General features: G+C 44.5%; 1 protein-coding gene and 1 long non-coding RNA gene across 5 annotated transcripts; one reads left to right on the forward strand and one right to left on the reverse strand.

Moving 5' to 3' along the window:
* Positions 1-2095: 2095 nt before the first annotated feature.
* Positions 2096-9459, reverse strand: LOC138686530 (uncharacterized). Of its 2 annotated transcripts, XR_011325892.1 has the most exons (5): positions 8993-9459; positions 5901-5981; positions 4268-4482; positions 3665-3866; positions 2096-2683 (listed from the first exon to the last, which is right to left on the reverse strand). It is a non-coding gene; the product is annotated as an uncharacterized lncRNA (long non-coding RNA). The 2 variants fall into 2 exon arrangements; XR_011325893.1 differs by lacking the exon at positions 5901-5981 and having other exon boundaries at positions 8993-9081.
* On the forward strand, positions 4362-20746 carry ATCAY (ATCAY kinesin light chain interacting caytaxin). Of its 3 annotated transcripts, none has more exons than XM_069790200.1 (12): positions 4362-4473; positions 9032-9096; positions 9453-9674; positions 10469-10654; positions 11340-11442; positions 12033-12164; positions 12587-12673; positions 13166-13264; positions 13539-13574; positions 14443-14478; positions 15227-15262; positions 15862-20746. In XM_069790200.1, the coding sequence occupies exons 1-12, from the start codon at positions 4397-4399 to the stop codon at positions 15869-15871; spliced, it is 1089 nt and encodes a 362-aa protein (XP_069646301.1). In that variant the 5' UTR covers positions 4362-4396; the 3' UTR covers positions 15872-20746. The 3 variants fall into 3 exon arrangements, with proteins under 3 accessions (XP_069646301.1, XP_069646302.1, XP_069646303.1); XM_069790201.1 differs by having other exon boundaries at positions 15230-15262; XM_069790202.1 differs by lacking the exon at positions 4362-4473 and adding an exon at positions 6317-6891.
* Positions 20747-24779: the final 4033 nt, after the last annotated feature.

Genomic DNA, 24779 nt, shown 5'->3' on the forward strand with positions numbered 1-24779 from the left:
GGCAAGCAGAGATGGGCTAACTCAGCCCATCAGTATGTGCTCAATGAAATACCTCCGTGACCAGACTGATGGGGTTTGGAAAAAGTACACTTGTTCCAAGTCCCGGGACTGCAGCCAGTAGATGGCATTCATACGCTATCGTATGCATACATATGCTATCATGTGCTGTCAGGCTTAAACTGCCTTGGAAAACACGAGAAGAACATTTTTCATATAAAAATGAAGGTAAAAGGCAAATATTCACCTTAGCCAGAGATGACCCTGCAGACTTTGACAATTTAACTCTGGAGCCATCAAGTGTTACAGATTTCCTGGCATCTCTTTCTGTCCCCATGGATCTTCTGTCTGCTTCTGATATAGAAATATATAAAATATATAAAGAAATATAATGCATCCCTAAAGCATCCATAAGTATCTTGTGTATCCTGGACCACAGGTATGCCCAAAACATGAAATGTGAGCGAGGGACACCGCACCATCCCTCTGAGTTCTGACCCAGGGTCTACCAGGCTGACCATGCACGTGGCTAGGAGCTGCCAGCATTTGGCTAGCACTGATGTGTGTCACTTTCTTTACAGTGACATCCAGTGGATTGAGGAAATACTGTCCTTGGCACCTCATCCCGCAGGAGCCACTCATCCTAAGAGAACAACAATGTCCACATGGAGCTATGCCGCTTGTGTTTTTAAGGGCTGGAAACCAGCCATATCCCTGCTGAGGTACCAAAAGTCCCCGTTCCCAATACATGGGACATGTGAGCACCCAGCAGGGATGCGCGGCTACAGGAGAAGGATGGAATGGGTGAAGTGATGGGAGAGGCATGGTGTGTCCTAGGTGGGCAGCCAGGGAGTGTGCCAGAGCAGGGCTTGGTGACACTGTGACTTTACCTGCAGCACAGCTCATCAGCTCTTCTCCTGAGCCTGCAGACCTCGACTGGCACTGCTGGAGAGCCCCAGCACCATGCTGAGACCGCATGAGAGGGCTGGATGAGAGCCATGACCAAGACAGGACTCCTCTTCTTGCCGTAACAGAAAAAGAGGTGCAATAGGTAGACTCCTGCTTCCACCACACAGCACTCCTCCAACTCCCCACCATGCCCTGATCTCCAGATCACCACAGCCCCTCTGCCCACTGAACAGCCCTGAAAAAAAATCCAATGCGTCGTTAGCAGATGGTAACAGGAAAATCCCAGGGCAGCAGGCACAGGCAGACTTCACAGTCCTGCTCTCTCTGTTGATTTAATAAAAGAGATGTCCTCCCTCAGACCGTTTCTGCTAAGACTCAGAAGACAAACCCTTACACTTCCTTCACTGGGGGGTCTCTACTAAAGCTAGAGCTACCTTCATCTTTGTACAGCACCAAGCACATTGGCTGCATGATGCAAACATGGGGAGGATTTTTGACAGCAGACATCAGGAAACTAACCCTGCCTCTACCAGCAGCTGGGTTGAGGCTTTGGCCTGAGCTGGAGGGAAGGCTGTTTGCTGAAGTCCAGGAACGAGAAGGCAGAGATGTAAGCCCAAGTCTGGAGCAGGTGAAAATCACTGCTTCTGTATTCAAATTTATATTTGCAGAGGAACCAGCAAAGGTCTCAGGCTGTAACAGTTACACACATCCTGCAAGCAAGGAACAGGAGCTGATCCCCCAGCACAAGGATGACCATCTGTAGGGTCTGTCTGTACAGCCCCCAGCACCAAAAGCAAGACCAGTGCCTGAGGTTTAGGTACAAATCAGCTTTGCATGTGCAAGGCAAGATGGACCATTAAATCCTGCATCCTACGGCACACTGAGGCCACCTTTTACTTTCTTAGTGAATGATGCACTGTATTAAAAAGCCCTCCCCTTCCCACCCACCCCTCCCCAGCTCCCACGCCTCCTCTAGGACCAGATCCTGCTGGATGATGGGCATCCCTCGCTCCCACTGAAAGCAGCAAGGAGACGGTGTGCTCAGCCCCTGGCAGCATCATTCATCCGGAGGAAGAGTGTAGGGAGATATTTGGTACCTCTCAGCCAATTGGAGGAGACACGACCCTGAAAGGGGGGTGCTTTCAGCTCCTCTCTCCACCCATCCTCCATAACACCCCCCTCCCTGTCACCACCACCACCGCCATCCTCCTCACACACAAAAGCAATACAATTAGCTGACTTAAGAGAGCTAAGGCTTAGCCAGCTGCAAGCGGAAAATAATAATAAAATACCTTGGAGAGGAGGGAGGCAGCAGAGGAAGCAGCAGCTATGGAAGAATACAAATAACTGCCCTCAATTCCCCCCACCCCCCAATCCAAATCACAAAGCAACAACTGCGGTGAGAAAGGCCGACCTAGATGTATCCCCACAGACCTCCGCTGAGAAAACTGCACATATCTGCATCCGGATCCAGGCGCTGGACCTCCTGAGCAGCCCGTCTCCGTCGGGAGGAATGCCTAGCTGGGATACAGGCAGGATCTCCTTTGTTCCTCATTAGCCACAAGCATCGGTGAGTACAGCATCATCTGGGCTTCCATACTGCTGGGCAATGTTTGGTATTAAAAAACATCAGACTCCAGCCTGGGATTTGCTTCAATATCTTTCCTTTCTCTTCCTCCCTCCATGATGCCTTCAGGGTTAGCAGAAAGCAGATGACAGCGGTGGGGAAGAGGGAGGGAAGGTGGGGTCTCTCCGAGCCCCAAGGTATCTCCTTTGCCTGCATGTAGGGAAATCAAAAATGGAGACATGTGTGACCGTGTCATGGGCATCGCATGCAGCCAGGCATGGGGGGTGAGGACAGAAGACATAATGTGCGTGCTGGGAAGAAAGGCTGAGAGACACCGGGCAGGGAGAGAGCCCTGCAACGCTCACAGCCAGCTCTTTGCCCTGATTCCTATCTCTGCCAGTGCCTGTAATAAAGACGGATGCTGGATTTACTCAGGCCTCTATGGAGTTTCATTCCTTTAAAGCAGATACACACAGACAGATTTATGTCCCTCCAGATCATCACCAGCGACACCCTCTGTAAATACAAGCCTCCAAAGGAAGCAGAAAAAGCATTGGCTCTCTAGAAAAGCCTTATAGCAATGCGTCAAACTCTGCTAGATACTGATTTCTCTGACACCAGGAGACAGACAGAGTAGCCCCATCCACTTGGGAAATCACCCTAGGTCCCTTACCCTAAAAAAATTGTTACTCTCCAGCCAGTGACTGGGTGCATTTACAGTGTAAAGGCTGAGCTCAGGAGGAAGATTCAAAACTGCCCTGCAGTGGATGGGTTAATGCATGTGCCCAACATATGAGCTGATTTCACTTGAACATGTTCTATGTAAAATAAGGCCTGACCTTGTCCCCTCCAGGCTCAGGTGCTACTAAGCTCAGCTGCAGCAGCATCCAGCTGAAAGCAGCGTATCTGCTCTCTCTGACCAGAACTGGTCCTGCAAGGACCGGTCCTGAGCCCTCAGCCAGACTTTGTTAGGAGTTGTAGGTGTGGTCCCTGGGAAATAGGTACAAAGGTCTGATTTTCACTAGCTGGCAGCATAGGAACCTTCTAGTGAAGGCAAACAATATATATGGTCCCAAGGGCCCCTCACACTACTGGGGTGTTAGTATGAGTTAAAACAAGGCTCACTGGGTTTGAACTTCTCCTGTTCATACCAGTGCAGAAGAAAGCCCAGAATGGGAACAGCACACCCACCTTGCCTCCATTTGAGGTGCTCCAGTTTTTTGGCATCTGCTTTGGTTTACCTGGGAGCAAACAGAGACATGAATTCTTCAGGGGTGTGGAAGGACATTCAACATCCCTGCGAAGGCCTCCTCGCCCTCCTCCATTTCTCTCTGGGTGCAGGGACAAGCATGGGGTTGGAGAACAGACCAGAAAGCAGCAGTCGGGAATTTCTCTGCAAAACCAAAGCCATTAACTTCTGCCCAGGCCAGCAAAATGGAAACTGGTGCTACTGCCAAACCAGCCTGAAACCAGCCTGGGAGGAGCTCTTTCTTCTCTTCCCTTTCAGCCACATTTCATTTCCCTCAGCAGAGGTGCTTGTTTATGTTGAGATTAGTATTGGAAGAGAAGTAGCAAGGGAAAAACGGGTGGACACCAGCCTAGACAGTATTGATCCTCAGGGAGAAGAGCTAAGGTCACAACAAAGCAGAGGTACACCTACTGCTTTGATCCAGGGCCAACCTCACCTCCTCTTTCTTGCCCAAGTAGCCACAAAACCCCACATCCTTGCCTTGTTGCTTTTGCAAAACAAGCAGCTATCGCGCTGCTTCTCTGTGGAGCATGGTATCAGCATACCTGCTCTGAATGGTTTGGATTAAATGTTCCCCAGTCGTGATGCTCAATGCCAACCTCTCTGCCTTCCACCTTCCAGCCTGTGCCATTCCTTGAGGCAACTGCTGTGGAGCCAGCCCTTCTCTGAGCGCGATGGGAACCACAGAAGCCACTTTGCGGATGGAAAACGTGGATGTGAAGGAAGAATGGCAAGACGAGGACTTCCCCAGGTTTGTTCCCTGCAAAAAAGCCAGGGAGAATTTTATTTCTTCTTGTAAGAAACCAGCTGGGCATGGAGCATGCAGGTCCCTCCCACCAGCCCAAGAGGCAACAGGAGTCTTAACTCCAACAGGGCAATTCTGGCCAGAGAACAGAGCTTTTGTAGCAAGGCTGCTCTGAATGCTTAAAAATTTTTGAGAGGCTGCTGGCAATCCTCTGTGAGCATGCCAAGGAGAGGGTAAGGAGTCAGGTGCGGAGGACAGGGAGATTAGCATGGATGGATGGATGCATATAGGGATGGATGGATGGACAGATGGATGGATGGATGGACAGATGGATGGATGGATGGACGGACTCCTTCCCAGTCTCTGAATCAAGCAGTGTCTCCCCAAACAGAGCCATGCTGCTTTGCCAGGAATTTGCCACAGGAAGCAGAGTCATTGGGATGCAATGACCACTGGTGTTGACATGCAGAAACTGAATGGTGGCAAACCTCGTAAGAAAAGATGTGTGGGTGACAGAAGGTGTCAAAGTGGCAGCTTTCACCTTCACAGACACTTTATTAACTGCACAGAGTGCCAAAAAAAAAAAAAAAATCCCCATAAGCTCAGCATGCGCAGAACTCCCTGCAGCCACCCAAAGGGTGCACCCACCCTCATCCCCACCCCAGCATTGCCCCACACATCCAGCGCTAAAGCCCACAGCCCAGCAGCAGCTGGGCCAGCACAGCCAACACCAAACCTTGCTGCAGCTGGGGTCTGGGCTGCTGAGGGGCTTTTCAGGCCTGTCTCGCCTTGTCCCAGCTGCAGCTGAATTCTCCCAGCAGCCCACAGAGCCCCTGTATTCCCAGACAGTGGTGCAGTGTGCCGCGCGGGTGGGCATGCACAGCCCCTGCCGTGCTAGAAAGGGTCTCCTGTTTCCCTCGGCACCGGCAGATGAGCTTAGCTCTGTTTACCCCGGGTCCAGCTGCATCACTAATCTAAGCACCTCTATCTGCCAGCCCAGCACCCAGCTCACAGGACACGGCTTGTCCTTCCGCTGGCCCCAGAGGTGGGCTCAGCCAAGCCCTTGGGTTTCTTAGGATAGAATTTTTTCTTTCCTGAGAGCAGAGCTGGGCAGAGCTTTGGGGTGATGGACCTCTGCCAACCTAAGGCTCCCCCAGAGTGTTGCACTGACAAGCTTTTAAATGAGTAGAAAGGAAAGCGAGGTGAAGAAAGGAAAGCGAGGTGAAGAAAGGAAAGCAAGGTATAGAAAGGAAAGCGAGGTATAGAAAGGAAAGCGAGGTATAGAAAGGAAAGGGTTGACCCAAGGGTCCCTAGAAAATCCGGAGACAAAGCTGGACTAGCACCTGGACACCTATGCACTAACCCACACCATCATGTTGGAGCAGGAGCTGCCAGGCTGTGTTTCACATTTGCCAAGCAAGCAGCAAACTTACCCTAGCCACAGCCAAGCCTCCAAGGGGCATTTCTTCTGCAGAGCCCACAGCACCACCTAACACAGGCATCGTCACTCCTGCCTAGCAAATGCAGCACAGGGAGAAGCAAAGGGATGTGACCATAGCTGGGTGGCAAGTCAGTGGCAGGGATGAGGCCAGAGCCCTAGAAACAAGCTCCCCAGCCTACTGATAGACTGCTGCAGAGGGATTAAATCAGGAATGATGCAAGTGAAATAGAGCCCAAAAAGCCACTATGCAAATGAGTGAATGCTAGCTGTGTTTAACTGGCATTAAAAATAAATAAATAATAATTTTCAAGACACTTCCCCCTAGAAGCATTAAAATAATAGGGCAGAAGCTGCTGCATGTGGGACAGTAGCTCTCTAGCAGATGATTTGCTGCATAGCTATTTTTGCTTAGCTGTGATTAACCAATCTTGCCACAAAAAAACCCATATCCTAGACAAAGATCTGGGCTGGGGAAACTGAATTCAGCTGCTCATTAAGGCCACAAGGCGACATTCCCATCCCTCCTCGTGAAGCTGAGCTGCAGAACAAGCTCCTGCCTTGCAAGCTGCAAAGGTGCAACGCCAAGGCACTGAGCAAGCAGCGAGGAAGTGGAGAGGAAAGGGTTCCCCCTCCTGCTGCTCCCTGAAGGTTTAGCCTGTCGACAGTCTGTCTCAGCTGTTTGTGCAAGTGCTGTCCTGCAATGATGCTGTAGCGGTGCCGCGGGGCGGATGCAGGAGCATGCTCACTCCATCACGCATCCATCCCATCATGGTCAGTGAAGGTTCAGCCTGGTTGGAGCCCGAGAGAAGGTGCTTATAGAGGGAAACTGGGCAGCACGCTAGCAGCAGAAAGCAAAATGGTGGCACTCAACCTTTAGAAAACCTGCTTCATTCCGAAAATTTGGCGTCTGGGGCTAGCTGCGTTTGGGAAGGAAGATTTACAGGAGAGACTGGGAGGTAGTGATACGAGCAACCTTTGGGAAGGTAAGAAAGCCCTTTTCTTCACCTCTGACTTTTGAATTGTTTTTCTTAAATGAATCCTAGCAGCAGAGAGCAGAGTGCCTGGCTGCAGCACGTACTCGGGTACAGCTGGGCCTTCCCCCCTCCTCCTTTTGATGCTGTATCACCAAGTTGTGCCAGGCGCCAGCTCACAGTCAGATAAACAACCAGCCAGGCTCCGTTCAAGACAAAAGCAAAAGGGAGGAGGAGAGGCTGGAGGGGGGCAAAGGGATCTTTCTGACTGCTCAGGAATATTGTGGTAGCCCCCAGGGTCCGGGTACTGCACAAGCGAGCAAGGAGCAAGCGCCTTTGATCAGGTCTCCAACTCTCATAAATATACAACAACCAGCTAGGAGAGGATTATCCCTTAATCTAAATATTTATAGGGTTTAATTTGGCTGGTGGCTCTGGTGTCATGGCAGCACAAAGACGAGCCTTTGTAGGGCAGAGCTAGGCTGTATCCTCCTGCGGGCTCAGAGGTATCAGTCCCCATCATCTCTCTCCCTGCCATTGCTGGACCATAAGGCCAGCAGCTGCTGGACACCAGCCCTGTGCACAGTCCCATCCCCATTCTTACAGCACTGCCTTAAAACTGGTGGGTTTTCCCCCATATTCAAGGCCAGGGCTGTCCCAGCACCCAAGATTTTACACCTGGGGGCATGAGGTCTTCCCCCTGTTGAGGGGGAGCTGCCAGCAAGGGGCAGGTGAAAGGAGGATGGCTCGGAATGTTCCTTTTAAATAGGCTTTCGACAACATGAACTGGTCACGGGGTTGCTGGGGTTTGATCATGCTGCACAAGAAGTTTCAAACCAGCTAATGTCAGGGGATAGGCACAAGTCCCAACTCAAATTAAGGGGAAAAGTGTCCAGAAAGCGTTCAGCTCAGGGTGGGCAGTGTTGCTGCTCAGCCACCAGCTAGGGCTCCTCACCGCAGTACTGGGGGCCAGATTCTGACTTCACTGACTCCAATATGGGTCAGGAGCAACTCCAGCAACTTCGACAGCCACGTAATGAGATTTGGCATTAGCATCTGTACAGGAAAGCCAATTTTTAAATCAATTGATGCTTCTAGCCTCTGGCTGGAGGCATGGTGATTTATACCAAGAGGGTGCAGGAAAAGCTGCAAATCCTGACCTCTGCCGTGGAGCCCCTAGAAGGGAGTGGTGGGCCAGCCTCTGGCTCCAAAATATGGGTTTGAGTGCTGGTGCCTGCATCTTAGCTCAGAATGAATCTGATTCCAAACCTCAGCTGGGTTTGGGTATCGCTGTCAGCTTTTGTCAAATGGGGGCTGAGGTGAGGATGGGGTGACCATTCTGGGATCACACCTAAGGTCTGATCCTTGCCTTGAATACCGACTGCCTTAGAGAAAAATCACTATAGACCAAGGAGGCAGCTGCCTCCCGGGAGAGGTGGTTGTGGCAGGCGCTTTGGGTAAAGTTTTGCTCCACTGCATCTGGGGCCTGTGGCAGAAAGCAGGATGCACTTTACAAAACCATTGGCAGAGAGTGCAAATTGCTCTTGTGCTACTGCTAGCTCAGCTGCTGCTGGGATAAAAGCATCCCTCACTGGGCCTAGGGACAGCCAAATTCAGACTGTCTGGACAGCCCACTGCATTGCCTACACTGTGCAGGGAACAGGAATACAGACAACAAAGTACCAACTGCAGAAGATTTTCCCTGGTACCCTTGATGAGGGTTGGCACTGCCTCTCAAACTTCGACAGAGATAAAAACGGGGATAATATTGAGAGAGTGAAGATGTTACCAGGCTCTTCTGGGGACAGGATTTGTTCTCGTGTCCCTGGCTGGATTTTCCAGCCTCTTGGCTGAATGGCAGCATGAGGGATGTATTGAGGGGGGTAAATGCAGAGATAGTTTGGAGGTTACTAGGGACTGCACAGTACTCCAGCAAGAAAGCCCAGCTGCTGGGTTGCTTTTGGGCAAATCACCTGAGGGTGTCCCTCAGGCTGAGCTCACAGGCAAAAGGGAAAGGGCAGAGCACATATGGGGTTGTATGTTTTTCCCTGATGTCCTCAGTTCTCTCCACTGTCTGCCATGGAGTAACTTTCTCCTAAACATCACCACTTACCTCCTGTCTTTTTACCTCCGCATCTTGGCTTGCCTGCAGACCTCTCCCAGAAGAGACAGGAATGGAGTCTCTGGGCAGCCCTACAGAAGACGAGAATACATCCTGTAAGTACCAGCCTGCCTTATCAGGAGTTCAAAGGAAAACAAGCCTGTGGGAACGGCAGCTTGCAGTTAGGGCGAAAGCCAGTTCCCTTGGAGTATCCACAAAAATTCCCATGTGGGAGAGGAAACCAGCAAAGATTTTAATTTGCTAATCTTTCACAAGAAGCTGGGGGAGGAAATAAGTATCTCAGAAGTGTGGGCACTTTTATCCAGCCATACCTGCAAGCATCCAGTACCTCCCAGCTATGATGCACCACCCTTAGCTTCCAAGACCGTAGCCTGAAATACAAATAATGAAAGCACCATGTCTTGCACTAATGACAAGGACAACCTGTCAGTTATTTTCCTTTTAACTCCAGCTCCCCCAAATACTTTAAACTTTAATGGGGCACATCGTAAGCGGAAGACACTTGTTGCACCTGAAATCAACATTTCCCTGGACCAGAGTGAAGGCTCCATTCTCTCCGATGACTTCTTGGACACACCAGATGACCTGGACATTAATGTGGATGATATTGAAACTCCAGATGAGACAGATTCCCTCGAATTCCTGGGGAATGGGAACGAACTGGAATGGGAAGGTAAAAGGCTGGTTCTGGGTGAATGTCTACAGGGGCCGGGGCCTTTTTTAGCCTCATTTTAATCACTTTTGACACCACTCACCATCAGCAGCTGAGGACCAACTTCCCCAGCAGTGAAGCACAGCACACACAACCAAGACCCATCTTCCACAGAGCATCTTCCCCGCCAGGACCCCAGCTATAGCCCAGGAGTCTCAGTGCTGCTCTCTCAGCACTTCCATCTGGGGATAGTGTGGGCAGAAGTAGTTCAGGGATTTGCAAACACTGGTCTGGCCATAATTCATAAGGCTGTGGACACTCATTCCCTTCCAGCTGCAGCTGGGCTACCAACCCCAGGCTGGAAGATGCTCGGCTCTGCCAGCAAAGCTGTCACATGAATGTTCAAACATATTGAATAATGTGGTCTTGGCTAACCTGGCTGATCTTGACTGAATTGGGCTAAGAAGGACTCATGCAAGCAGCTCTGCTAGCAGATCAGAAGGCAACCCCTCTTGGCACAGGCAGTGCCCTTTTCAGCCAGGATAGACGGATCTGAAGGAGGATCCAGCAAAAAGTCTGGTGCCCGACCTGTGACTGCAGGCACTATAAGCAGCATGAGATGTTAAGCTTATTTCTATTACAATTTGGCAATGGAGGAAGATTATTAAGAACCACAAACTTACACAGGTCAAAGCTGCAGATGAAATAGGTCATTCTCAGTCTGTGGTGGTTATTGTCTCTCACGGCACACCAAAGCTCTTGCAGACCTTCTTCATACATTATATGAAAGGCAGAAATGTTTGTCCCTTTTCCAGATGACACTCCTGTAGCCACAGCCAAGAACATGCCTGGGGACAGTGCAGACCTGTTTGGGGATGGTGGGACTGAAGATGGGAGTGCTACTAACGGACGGCTCTGGAGGACTGTCATCATTGGAGAGCAGGAGCACCGCATCGACCTCCAGATGATCAAGCCCTACATGAGAGTGGTGACACACGGAGGTGAGGGAGAGGGAGGCCTAATCCTGGCTTGATGGATTTCTTTCAGTCCATCTTTGTCAAGCTGGAGGGGATGCCATGACTGATTATTTTGACTGTCTTTAGGGAAAAATTGCTATTCGTTTTGTACCACTATGTGGCAGACAAGCACAAAAGCATCCAGCTCATGCTTAAAAAACCATACAGCCGCTGTAGCAGTCTTTCAATAAACCAAAGCAGCGAAAAAGCTGCCTCTGAGCAAGACTGAATATACTGCAACCCTCAGCCCTGGGTGCAGGCAGCATTGCCAGCAATGAAGGGACTGCAGGTGCTTAATCCCTCTGTAACTCAGTGCGTGAGCTGTCTCTGGAGGCGCAGCTAAAGGCCATTACGTCCACAGTTAGTGACCATTTCTGAAAGCTGAGCAAAGCCAAGCAGTGACCCAGGGCAAAGCTCTCAGCTCTGTGCTTTGACACGCACAAATTCCTTCCCTGAACCCCACACACATGTTACAGCTAAAACCAGGATCAGAGGCAAATCTAGCTGTGAAAGAGGTCCGTAAGAGGGACAAACACCTAGAGCTGAACAGAGGCATAAAAAACAGCCCGGGCCCAAATTTGGTAATACATCTTCGCTGCTCTTTTTCCTTCAACTCTTGCGTCTCCCCCTGGAAAGAGTCACTGATGCTGCCTGTGTCTTTCTTTCCCAGGCTACTATGGAGAAGGTCTCAATGCCATCATTGTCTTTGCTGCCTGCTATCTCCCGGACAGTAACCTGGCTGATTACCACTACATCATGGAGAATCTATTCCTGTAAGTGGCTGGTCAAGGTCTATGAGGGAGACGGGGGCAAGGAAGGTCACTCAGGCTCTGGGGAAACAGTTTCCATGTATTCATTGCATCAAGAACCTCAGCTGGAAATAGTTTGAATCCAGGCCAAATGTACCCAGTGTGCAGCTGCAGACTGGAGTGAGCATCACTGGGTGACACACTGCCCACAGCATTTGCATCCAAGTCCAGTAAGTCAAAGCATTCAAACATTCAGTGTTAATTATGCCAGTGATGGACTCACAACCAGGCTAGAGCATATGTATACAATGCTGAACAGCTGGTAGATGCTACTGCTAGGCAGAGGAATGGCGCAGGGATGTCCATCAGCGTATGCTCTATGTTAACAAGCACAGGCAATCCCTGAGAAATACCCCTAGGCATCCTGCAGAGGTGCCAGGAGAATCTGAAACCTATTCCAAAGACTACAAAAAAAGGGTCTACAGGCCTTCTGGGATGACACACAGGCACTTGAAGAAACCTCAAGGGACCTTTTTTGAGTCTCATGTCTGCATTGCCTCAAGGGACCTTTTTTGAGTCTCATGTCTGCATTGCTCTTGATCACCACCCAACAGATACGTGATCAGTAGTCTGGAGCTGCTGGTGGCTGAGGACTATATGATTGTGTACCTAAACGGAGCAACACCCCGGAGGAGGATGCCAGGCCTTGGCTGGCTGAAGAAATGTTATCAGATGATAGACAGAAGGTAAGAATCCTTTTGGTGTTGTGTCTTCATTCTTCCCAGTCTTCTTCCCACATCTCTTCCAGTGCTTCCTTGCAGCCTTCCCAGCCACCTCTCCTTCCTCACTCCCCAAATTCTGTAATTCCTTCCTCTGTCACAGCTTTCTGACTTATTGCAGGTTCTCTTCATCACCTCTTCTCCCTCCTTCCCTCACAAACACCTTCACAGAGATCAGGCTAATACAGCACCCAAGCAAAGCAGGGCTCCTACAGCCTGCTAGGTCTGAGCTTAAATAGGGTTCCTAAGGCCATGGGCAGGGCTTTAGTCTGGAGACACCCAGCTGAGGCTGGTGAGCATCATAACATTATTAGTGCCCTGACACATTACAGGGGAGTTTAAGAAAAGGTACTTTGAATCTGACTTTCTGTCCCATGGCTTTTCTACAGGCTGCGTAAAAACCTCAAAGCATTGATAATTGTGCACCCTTCATGGTTCATCCGGACAGTGCTGGCTATATCCAGGCCCTTCATCAGGTAAATATAACATGTTCCCAAACTTGGCTGGTTTTGGAGTGGAAGTTTAATCTCATGAAACAGATCTTAAGCTCACCTTTAACTAGGAGCAACCAAGGTGAGACTGTTCATCATTTGTCCTACATCTCTCTGATACTTCCAAGAACAACTCTAGAGGTGGTTTTAGGAGATGCTGTGATGGTTTGGATCCAGATAAAGTTTGTCCCAGTGGGCAGCACATAAAGACTTACTGGGAAGTGCAGGAATGGTAGTCCTTTTTCCCTCCTACAGATATTGAAAGGCAGGGGTCAAAGCAAAGTGAGGCACAGCAATGTGCCATCTCACCACAATTTTTAGTCATCAGCCTATTAGCACTGGGAGGAGATGGGTACACTCAGACTACAGAGGATACAGAGATGCAGAAATTCCCACTTCCATCAGGAAAATTCTGACTTCCTATGGAGAGAACATCAAAACAAGACCTCAAGCACACACTCTTTCTCTCTCTGCCAGTGTGAAGTTTATCAATAAGATCCAGTATGTTCACAGCCTGGAGGAACTGGAGCAACTTATCCCAATGGAGCATGTACAGATTCCAGACTGCGTCTTACAGTGAGTATTGGAGGGACCCTGGGGCGCACATAGCTCTGCAGAGGTGCAGGACAAAAATCCTATGTAGCAGGATATCATGTTGAGTCAAAACTCATGTACTGGAAATGCAAAGCCTGGGGCAAACCTTATCTTACTCATATACTGGTGCGAAGCAAGAGCCTGCATACCGTGCTAGTTTGCAGTTTCTGTCACCTTCAGGACAAACATTGCATTTTACTAAAAGTGAACAGTCCTGACTGGGTAACATTTAAAGAATGTTTCCTGTTTGTTGCAGATACGAAGAAGAGAGGATCAAGGCCAGAAAAGAAAGGTAAAATTAATTGCAGGGGGTGGGGTGTTCATTTTCTTGGGATGTTGTTGCTTTCTCTCTTCATTGTGTTATAACCAGTCAATTCTGTGTTCCTCCTACCCTGATATCTCACATAGCCTACACTTATTTTCCACTGATTTTCTCAAAATAAGCAAAAGCTGCAGGAGGGAGGAAAAGCTTGATTAAAAAGTTATTCATCCATAGAACTGTTCCGTTTAACCCCACGAGTGCACACATCCTGAACACACACTGTATGTGCTAGCAAAGGTCATCAGAAATCACTCTATGTATAAAAATGGCACATTTTCCCCATATGGACCATGCAAACTGGTCCTTAAAGTCAGAGCTAGTGCTTATTTTAAAAGCCACTTCATTCTGCTAGAGTGGCATAAAGAGGACCATTAGTTTACAGTTTGTGTTGTTTCATTTTCTAGACTCGTTCTATCTCCAGTGATTTAGGTTAGAAGTAAGTGCTGGCCATAAATAGTGATAAGTTGGCTCCAGTAAAAGCAAAAAGCAATCATGGACAGAGGAAAGACCAGGTGGGTCAGCACAAGAGCAGTGTGCTATAATAACACCTCCTCATGCTGGTGAACTGGATGGGAGATGCCAGTTTGGGAGGATTCAGTTCAGTAGCTGCTGAAAAGTGAGTCGTCCAGCCCAAATTAGTCAGCTACCACCTCCTAGGGCCAAGAGAGGCATCCTGAGAGCATTAGGATTATCAAGGCTATATATCACAGGGACAAGAAGCTAATAATCATTTCTCTGTCTGAGGTCCAGCTCTCTCCCTAGAAAGGCCTTAGATACTCTACTCTTTCACACTGCTTGCCTCTAGATGATAGATTTCAAATGTGATTTGTGTTTACAGGGCAGAAGAGAAACAAGACATGGCTGAGAAGGAAAGGTAACTACTCTTTTTTTATTTATCCTTCACTTACAAAATAGCTTAAACAGTCTTTGATGAGGAGAATGACCCTATTACTTGGTACCATCCCCTGGGGAGCCAGGCTCTGCACTCTCAGGAGACGTTTGGACCCAACAGGACATTTCTAAAGTGTCTGGGAACTGATAAAGCCTCTCCTCTCCCTAACAGCACCCTGTGCCATCACTTTTGTGATGTTATTGACCTTCACCTATGCAAATGGATTCCTGACGCTGCTTTTTACCTCTGTAAAGCTAGCGAACCTGTTTGGTCATGGACCAGAGCCAGAGACGCCGGGGAATGTTCTCCTGACATTCAGTTGTAGTATTTGCACGATGGTGCAATGCAGAGGGCCAAATACTGCTGTCAGGCACATCTTGGGTGTGCGTAAAAGCAAGATATGAGGCTGTAACATTAGATGGGAAGGAAAATTCTAGGGAGTTTTGGAAGACAGTGTCAAAATCCTATGCCAGGATAGTTTGGCCTGGTTTTGGCCCTGTTTCAGAGTGATATAGCCTCTCTTTTATTCTATCTAACTAGCTCCTGAGGGGGAACAGTGCATATTTCTGCTGTTCTTTTCCCAGAGAAAAAGGAGCTTTGATCAAAATTGCCAAGGTCAATTGGATGAGTCTGAATTGTTCTGAGAAACAAATGGGACCTCAGGGCCAAAAAAGAGGGTGATTAGTTTGTGGTAGAGATTCACTTACTGTTTTGTTGGTTCTCTTCCAAGCAGGCCTGTGCCCCCAGCAGAGGATCAAGAAACCAGGTTTGATTTGTACCTCACTCTTTTGTTTGTCTCTCTCTACGTGATAGATTTTATTGCGTTCGTAATCCACTAACAGAAAAGGCAAGATGGGGTTAGACCCAGAACCTCTTTAGCCCAGTGCCACTCACCCGGCACAAAAGAGGCGTCAGCCACTTTGCAGCAGGAGGGTACAAAGCCGAGAAGCTGTTAAAACCTTCACCCCACTGCAGTGCGGCTGTAGTCGCAACTGCAACCACTGCAGCTTGTCCCAAAGCACGGACCGGTCACAACTGCAGCTGCTATGGAGGCACTTAAGAAAAGCTGCCCCTCAATAAAGTACTTGGCACTTGCCACGTGGTAAAGGTGTGCACATTGGCATTTACTGCAGAACTGCCTTCCTTTACCCTACAGTAACTTTTTCGCAGTCCTATGACTCAGGAAAAATCCTTAGAGAAGAAGAAAGCCCATTAAAGCTATGAATGACATTATCTTTGGCCCTGACACACTTTTGTAAAGGATTACACCCAAACATGCTCATATTTTTTGACATAGTGGAAATAATAAAAATTTTACTACAATTTGCTTTCTAAAAATAACTCTGTCTTTCTGTTCCTTCCCAGTATGTCATGAATCGAAGTAGAGTGGAATTAATGGAGTAGAAGAATGATGCAGCCTGGCAGTCACCCACGTAAATGACCTTTTGGTGTAAGACCTTGTCACCATCTTATTCCGAGTTCTGTAAGATCACGGAGCCTGCCTCCCCTGTCTCCAAGATGCAAAGTCCTTTAAACTTTTTGGAAACATTTTACTTCAAAACAAAACAAAAACAAACTAACCACCCCACAAAACAAAGCAAGCCAAGAATAGCACTTTTCAGGACAGGTTCCAGTGTGTTTCAATAATGGTCTGTGGAGAGCTATTAAGTAGTGCAAATAGGTACCATGTTTCCTCTTAGTAAGTTAAGAGCATCCTGTAGTCCATTAGTCACCAGCCCAGAAAGAGATATATATTTTTTGTTTAAATTATAAACCCTTCCCCTAACTTGCTGCTGGCCAGCACTGAGACATTTTGCTTTAAACTGCACACCCCATTTCCTCCATACAGACAATACAACAGCCGTTGCCCCAGGGAATAACTATAACAGGCAATGAAAAGAGTGCATTCTCCTCCTTTCCGTAGCCAGTGTACGTTTCTTCCTGAAAATACCAAGTGCCCACCGGTCTAGGCACCTCTTCCAGCCTTGACTGCCTCAGTTAATTCATCGCCAGTTCCTCTTAAATCATGCTGTAAATGCCACGTTTTTTTCCTGATGTGTTCTGTCTTAGTTTGTAAGGCACTCTGATAACTTTGATAGAGTCCCATATGGCATGGCAGCCTCCACAGAACCTTCTTAGGAGCATCTTCTCATATCAACGCACACACACCAAGGTCTGGTTTTAAGAAGGAGCCTTACGGACAGGAAAGTTTTTCACACCTTGTCTTTGTACTGATTTCATGACACTGGACAATCATTCGCTATTAATACCTCCTACTGCGGAGACAAGCTGCTAAATGTTTGAAATTTCCTACTTGCCGTCCCTGGGTAATGAGGGCCTCATCTATAAACACACCCGCCTGGGAAAAACCCAGGTGGAGAATGCTGCAGATGTGGAGGCAGGACACTGTGTCTGGGTTCAGCTTCTCAGTTAGCCAAGAGATGCAGACATGATATCGAGACTCTGCAATTTGTATTTTGGACTCATGAGGATTCTGTGAGCAAAGAAGGGAAGAAAATTTAAGAAACAACTATCTGGCCAAAACCGTTTGGAAACTCCTGATTTCACCAGAGCCAGCTTACGTAAACTGTCTAAAATCCATCAGGGTAAAACCCCTTGCAGACTACTGCAGTCGAAGAATTACCTGCATATTTCACCACCTAAGGAATATATCAAACCTGGCAACCCTAGCCCACAGCTATTTGAAATTGCCACCACTTCACCAGGTTCTGAAATCCCCTGGAGGACAATTCTGGGAAAGCAAGATTTTCCTCAAGATAGGGATGTCTCCTCTGTATAGATAAAGCTTCTCTTTTTTTCTTTCAGTGAGCAAAACTGCTACAGATAAGATCTTTATTTTCCGGAATGCTACAAAGGAGCACCAAATATGCTTTCTAACTTTACTTCCCATTTGATGTATGTTTTTCTCATGCACTTCCATCGCAGATGTATTTACCGAGCAGACCTTTGCATGAAAAACAGAGCACTGCATCAACAGCATTAACCCTAGAAGCTGAAGATGGTAAAAACTCCATATTCTGTCTCACCGGCATGTTAATAATAAGCACTAAGGAAGCATTGACCTCCACGCCTTTCTAGAAATTTCATTATGACCCAGTTATTGACAAAGTGAATTCTATGCTACAAGGAAAAAATAGCACTTCAAGTTTTTTATATGCCAAGTAACACCTCCCTGCAAAAGGCATTCTGTCCCAAGCTTTCCAAACAGTCAGCAGACATCTGTTTCAAGACAGAAGCAGCAGTCAGAAATTTTCAAACATTAATGTGTTAACCCAATCTGCAAAGCTGGGTATCCTTTTTCACACATGGTCTGTCAAATGGACTAAACAAACCCACTGAAATTAAGAAAGAACTCTTCTGATCAAATTAATTTTAGCTCAGACTATAAACAATCACAAACCTCCTTGTAGTATAAGAGTATGTGAATTCACTATCTCCCATTGATAAAACCCAGATTTTCCTTTTTTTCTTTTGAGGCTGTTTTTATGCATTTAGATTTAAAAAAATCATCTGCTGTGCTTTCCACAAAAGAATGCAATGCAGTTGGACACTGAAAGGGAAGTTTACAATTATATAATGAACAAAATTGATAGAACATATAATAATGTTTTAAAAGTACAACTCCAGAAACATTTAATGCATCTGTAGTTACTAAACACTTCAGTGAAAAATGTTCACAACACCTTGGAGAATACTGCTGTTATAGAACACATGGAAGATGAGAAACCTTGATTACATTTAGTCTTGGGACCTGAAGAAATAGAGTGCTTCTTGATCCTCAGCAGTAACCGTACCAGAAGAATGTGGTTTTTTGGTTGTTTTGGTTTTTTCCAAAGAAAAGACTCTGTCTACATTTTCAGAAAAACTACAGAATGAGCAGACCTGAAGATGAAATTTAGTATTTTTTCAAGTAATTCCTTCAGGGCAATGTTAAGAGTTCAGCTGTGAAAAGGACAGATTAACAATTTCATTTCAAGATACAAAGGAAGTAATTTGTTTGAATACAAAAGTCAATTTGTAACTTCTTTAAAACAATTTTTCAAAAAGTGCACTTTCTGATAGAGCACTCTAAGTAGTATGCACTATATTTTAATTTTTAACAAAATTTTATGAGTGTATAAATTTTATGTTCCTGGATGGATGGATGTCTGTATGTCTCTTCAACATAGAAAAGAGCCTGCAACCCATAATGGATAAACTATAGCTAAATGTAAAAAGTGCATTTTTGTAGCAACAACAACAACAACAAAAAGTATCATTAACTTCTTTAAGACAGTGATTTTAGATGCTACTTGAAACCAAAGTAGCTACAAATTCTTTGACAGAAACACAGAAACAATCAAGTTGGCAGTGTCCCTTTACCAAATACAGAGCAACATACCTGAGTTTGATGTTGATAGACCCGCACAGGCTTCAAACAAAATCAGATCTCCATGCTGTAATAAACACAACACCAAATATGCTGCATTCATCTTTAGAAGATCATTACAAATTTAGATCCATCTTGCAGTGGAGGCGAGAGATTGACAGTACCTCTCAAGGACAGCTCATGAAAGTTTTGGAGGCTGCAGACAGATGATAAAATTGCATTGGTGGGGAGCTGTCAACCAGCGGCTTAAACCCAAGGACTTACCTTGCACAAAAGTCAAGCAGTGACAACAGACCAAACAGAAATCTGAGGTTGCTGAAGCCATTTTACAAATTTCTTTGCCAGTTCCTTAAAGAGAGATGCTCTCAAAGCCTATTTGCAAAAGGGTTTACCAGCTGAGCTCTGTATTTCCACTGGAGATGCCGTTTATAAGAGAAATATGCTATACCAGAAAAAAAAAAAAAAGTTGCTAGTAAAAGTGCATTTACATTAGAACTTTTGCCAGTATATATACACGTTTAAAATATGAAATAAACTACATCCTTTTAGCAATACTGCTATGCTGGTCAATGTTCCAAATGTACACCAGGCCTTGTTTCTGCCTCATAAAAACATCTCTGAAGGATAAATATTTTGACTTATGAATGCACTGTATTATATCAAACAGCAGGTATTATCAACAACATTTTTCTGGTGTTGGATTCCACCTTTCATGAGATTTTCTAATGGTGAATCCATGGATAGCTGCATTTTAGCTGCAGAAAAAATTATTTTACACCCATGATAGCATATTCAGAGAAACTATGGTATTCTTACTCACAGTCTAATTAATGGCTGGATTTCAACATTCACCCAGCATCAGCCTACAAACTGAAAAATCAGATCCCTTCCTGCACAACTGATGACAGTCTAGGAAATACCTTCCCATCTCTTTAAGGTAGTCACAGGACTTGACCTAGCCTTTGGAAATGCAGGCACTTGTCACTGCATTATGCAGCAACTGTCAGATTTATATAGTTAAAACTTTGTTTTGGCACATGTAGGAATCATCCAGGTTTGGGACTGTCCAGTAATTTTCATTTTGATTCACAAGGAAGACACAGGAAATAAAACTGAGATGCTGCTGTATATTCCAGTTGGATAACTAATAATTTCTTCTGTACAGTACTGTGTAAATGTGAGTGGATATTCAGAGCATACCTCATTGCAATTTTTCCATCAATTTTTTTCCAAAGATTATTTGCTTACAGATGTGCATACACATGTATGAGAAAACCTAAGTGGTAAAGGTTTTAAAAGCAACACATACTCTATTTTACATATCTAAGGATGAAAAAACAAAAGAGTTAATGAAATGCTAGTGGCAATAAGCTCAGATTGGCCTGACAGCAGGTGAAGTGTACAGGCAAAATTGCTATAAATACAAAAGCACATGTTTTCTCTTTTGTATTTCCATATTTACTGGCAGTCAGAAATACAGCATGCTACTGGTAAAGTGAATTTTAAAAAGTCACCATGACAATATAACATAATCTATCTCAGTTTTTTTTTTCCTTTGTAGTGGGCCCTTTTAACCCAAACCTACATGTAAAAATGTGTGAACTGTCATTTTTCTAAAGTGTTTGTAATTAAGTGGTTTATGCTAGAAGACATAGATTGCTGTTAAGTATGTATTATTTTTGCTTTGTATTATTCCATAAGAATCTGTGGATATTCAATTAAAATGAGACTAATCCTTAAGCAAAAACGTATACCCCTCTTTTTGTCAGTATCTTTTATTTAGGCTTTTGCTCCATATGGAAAATATGATGAAAATTTTTGTTTGGATGCTATTCCCTTGAATAAAGCAAGTCAAAGTCCTCCTTGGCGATTATGATACTGCAAAATGGACCTCTCAATGTTTTTACTAAAATAACTTCTATTCTACCAATATGGCGTATGATCTTTCTAAGTTTCCCCTCAGTGTTATGCTTTAGAACAGTGTCATGGAAAAACTGCTTCCCTTGGGTTTCTACCAACCTGTACAGAACCATACTTGTCGCAGGTTTTTTAATCTCACATTATTTTTACATATCTTTTTACACTCAAATTGATAACATGACTGGGAATTAAATTGTAAAAACACACACACACACACAAAACCAACCCAAAGCCATTTAAACAGAAAAAAATACCCAAACCCTTATAAACAAGTATTTACAGGAAAATGTCCGAGATGTCTAATTTGAGTGGGGTTTACATAGGTTATTAATATATTTCAATTAATGAATTGGAAGTATGAATACAAACAAGTCTAATCCTATAACAAGCATTACTGTATTCATGCTGTGAAATAACGCATTCAGGAAATGCGTATTACTTTAAATGAGTATATATTCGTAGGGCTACACTTTTACTGTATGTATGTATGAAAGTGGATTTTTTGCTATGATTTTATTTTCACCAAAAAACTTCTACCCCGATCATATTAGTATCAACAACATTTTTTTCTGCTCATCCTCTCTGATTTTTTGTTAAATTTATATACAAAAGTTTGTAGAAGGAATTGCAAAATGCTGTATCTTAAATATTAAATTTGTGTGGACAATAACAATGTAGGAACCTGTCGTTCCAGGGGTGTAAGAGTAGTATGCTGCTAACCCTAGGCAGCATACGATAAAATAATGTAGTTACTTGCTTTCGCAGTGCCTCTAATGTTGGCACATGTTTTTAGGTTATGAATGAAACACTTTTAAAATATTTCAAGTGGCCTTGCACCAAAAGACCACTAGCATCAGTGGTGTGTCATGAAGGAATCTGGTCAATGCTGACCAGACAAAAGGAGACAGGGAGTCTTGGTTGAGATACGCTAAAACGCAGCTCTAAGCACAAAGAATGCAACCAATACAGCAGACAAAGTTCAAAAGCTTATGGTGTTATGACTACACCATGCCACAAGAAATGGGATTAGCTGCTACCCTACCAAAGCAACAAAGTTTCCCAATCAGAAGACAAGATGTCCTTCCTCAAAAGAAAACATACCCTTTAATCACCCTTCACTGTAGTTTTCCATTAGACACATTATATTCCTCTATTCGACTGATTGCAATTTCATATTATTATTTTCATTTAGCAGGCTTTAAAAGCTAAGTATATTCCCTAGAAGAGACATTTTAACAGACCTCTACCAGCAAACTGGCTGTCGTTTAAAAGACAGAGAGGAGAAGCACTCAAAAAAACCTAGAATCTTGTAAATATATTAAGATTACATTGTTGGTTTGAGGGTTTTTGGCAGTACAAGAAAGAAAAGATTAATTGTTTACTGCTCTTGTTGCTGCTTAATTTACCTGTGCTGTATTTGTCTTAAGTGTGTATCTGCAAACCTCTGCTGCAACTCTCTGTGTTGGGATGCCATGGCTAATCCTGTGAATCAAGTCTGCTCTGAAGGTACCAGATCAGGCCTTTCAGCGGATGTAAGAGTTAGGACAATTACTTCACTTTTATTGATTAGACATGTGATCCAGGTATATTTATATTCCTTTTAACCAAGATGGTGGCAACTGTGATTAAGATCAATAGCAGAACATCAAGTAAATTTTCCAGATATTTTTCTAATGAAAGTTTAGACACTATAAACTCTCCATCAACCGCACAGTTAGTTTTCATGACTCATTTTCTTTGAATTAGGTGCCTGAAACCCCCTAAATGCATGCTGCCCTTATGAATCTCACATTTATTCCATCATCAGCTCTAATTTTAAGACAGAAAAAAACATTGTAACATCACCATATTGTGTGATTTTAAAATATTTTTAAAAGCTTGCCTTTCCTCCAAAACATAAAATCACCTTCCACCTAGACCTCACTTTTGCAGTTTGAATGAAAAGTCAGTATTTTCCCACTCCTGCTCAGTACTGAAACCTCTTCTGTTACAAGAGTTGTGAAATAAACTGTCACCCAAGTGGAAATCTCTTCTCCCACATGTGCATTATGCGACTGTTCTTCCCTTCAAAATGACTGAGGTTCCTGAATGAAGCAATATTCAAGAACATGCTAATTATAGCACAGAATATTCTAAGGTGTTTGCCATCATTGCTAATCATGATGCGCCACAGATAGAAACCAAGATTCCCAGCTTAAAACAATTAACATCAACACTAGGGATGAGATTCATCTCACCTAATTTTATCAGTCTAAAAATTAGATACAGAGTCTAAATTAGTTTTAGCTTCCCTCCACAGTTGATTAAAAGAGACTATTTCACCTGTCTTAGGATGGAATGAATCACTTTGTGGTGAGGCCTCTTTCTCTCTACTGATAAGAGATGAAGCTAAATACCCAGCTTTACACTATGCATATATCTTTTAGAGTGCTAGTTGAATGAATCGCAACCTAGGGGAGGAAACTGAAGTGATAATGCAACTGAAAAGAGAAAGTGATAGAACATTCCTACTTTTTTTAGCACACAGGAGTTCAGTACTTTGATCATTCAACTTGTCACCTTGGGTTAACTTCTCAGGGTGTTTGAGACTTTTTGTTTACTTGACCTTTTGTTTAACAATCTAATATGATCAAAAGCAGTCAGTTTCCCTCGGTAACATAAGACAAGAGATTAACAAGGGAATGCTAGCTGAAGAGCTGAGTTTTGAGAAGAGATTTGAAGCAGGAGAGAAAGCCAATACATTCCAGTTAAAATTCATTTTAGATTGGTTGTACTTTTTTTCGTCCATCAGAGAACAGCCACAACGGAAAGCTCAGCCTCTAGATAAAAGTTAATAATGCCCAAATGTGAGCTGTTAGAATTAGATTTTGTACCTGGAATAGAAAGAAAGGAGAAATTATGGGTAGGGATTGGACAATATTGCTAATACGTGCTCAGAACATAGCTTGGAGAAAAACTAATTGTGAGAGCACTTGAGCTAAAGACTGACTGGGCTTGAATGTAAAGGCAGTGACTCCTACTGTTATGTTAAGCAAGCAGAACAGCATCAAAATAAACTTGATTCTGTTCTCAGTGCCCCCCATCCTGCCCCAAACAACCTACAATCTCCCAAATCCAGATAACTCCTCACATCAGACAAAGGACAGTCAGTATTCTCACATCATATTACTCCATTTTACCATTTTTTTAATTCTTTAAATGCCCAAAATTTCTATTCCTTATTTCTTGTGTTTTGATTGTTATTAGTACATCATACTGCAGTCAAAAAAATCAAGGTTAATGATTAATAATTCTACCACCATGAACTATGTTCTGAATTCCAAATATAGCCTCTTTGAGATGATTACATCCACAAAAATCCATCTGAAGGAACATTTCTTAAAATCAATATTAAGAATGTAAAGGCTATCAACCTTTTCTGTTTGTGTCTTACAACACAGTCATTAATTACATGATAAATGAAACATTCTTTTACACAGGGCACCCAGCTCATAGGTGTGTTAATTCTGCAGTGTTAAAATTCTTTTAATGTAGCTTGTTGTCTATGTCTATTTTTGTGGAATTTTTTTTCCAAAGCAAACTAAAAGTAAATGAATTGTATAGACCTATAATCAAAACAGTGAGTTTTTGCTAAACTCATTATATCAAGCCCTCAACTTATTTTGGCAAAAACTTATCAAAACTATTAGCCTGAGGCAGTCACTCAGCATGGGAAACTGCAATATGAACACAGTGTGTGTGACCAAGTTTTAACCTATCACAAAAAAACCCCAAAACCCAAAAACAAAAACCACACCAAAAAAAACCCCCAACCAACTGGTAATGAAAATAACTGGTCTGTGTATGGTGTTGCTGTCACAAGTTTTGACTAAAATTGAAGATTGATATCCTTTTTCTGTCTGTCTTTAACAACAAAAATAGTCTTACAAAACATTAGTCACATCAGTAAATCTACCAAGAGAACTGATTTTTT

This window comes from Haliaeetus albicilla, chromosome 8 (assembly GCF_947461875.1).
Source record: "Haliaeetus albicilla chromosome 8, bHalAlb1.1, whole genome shotgun sequence".
Classification (NCBI taxonomy): Eukaryota; Metazoa; Chordata; class Aves; order Accipitriformes; family Accipitridae; genus Haliaeetus; species Haliaeetus albicilla.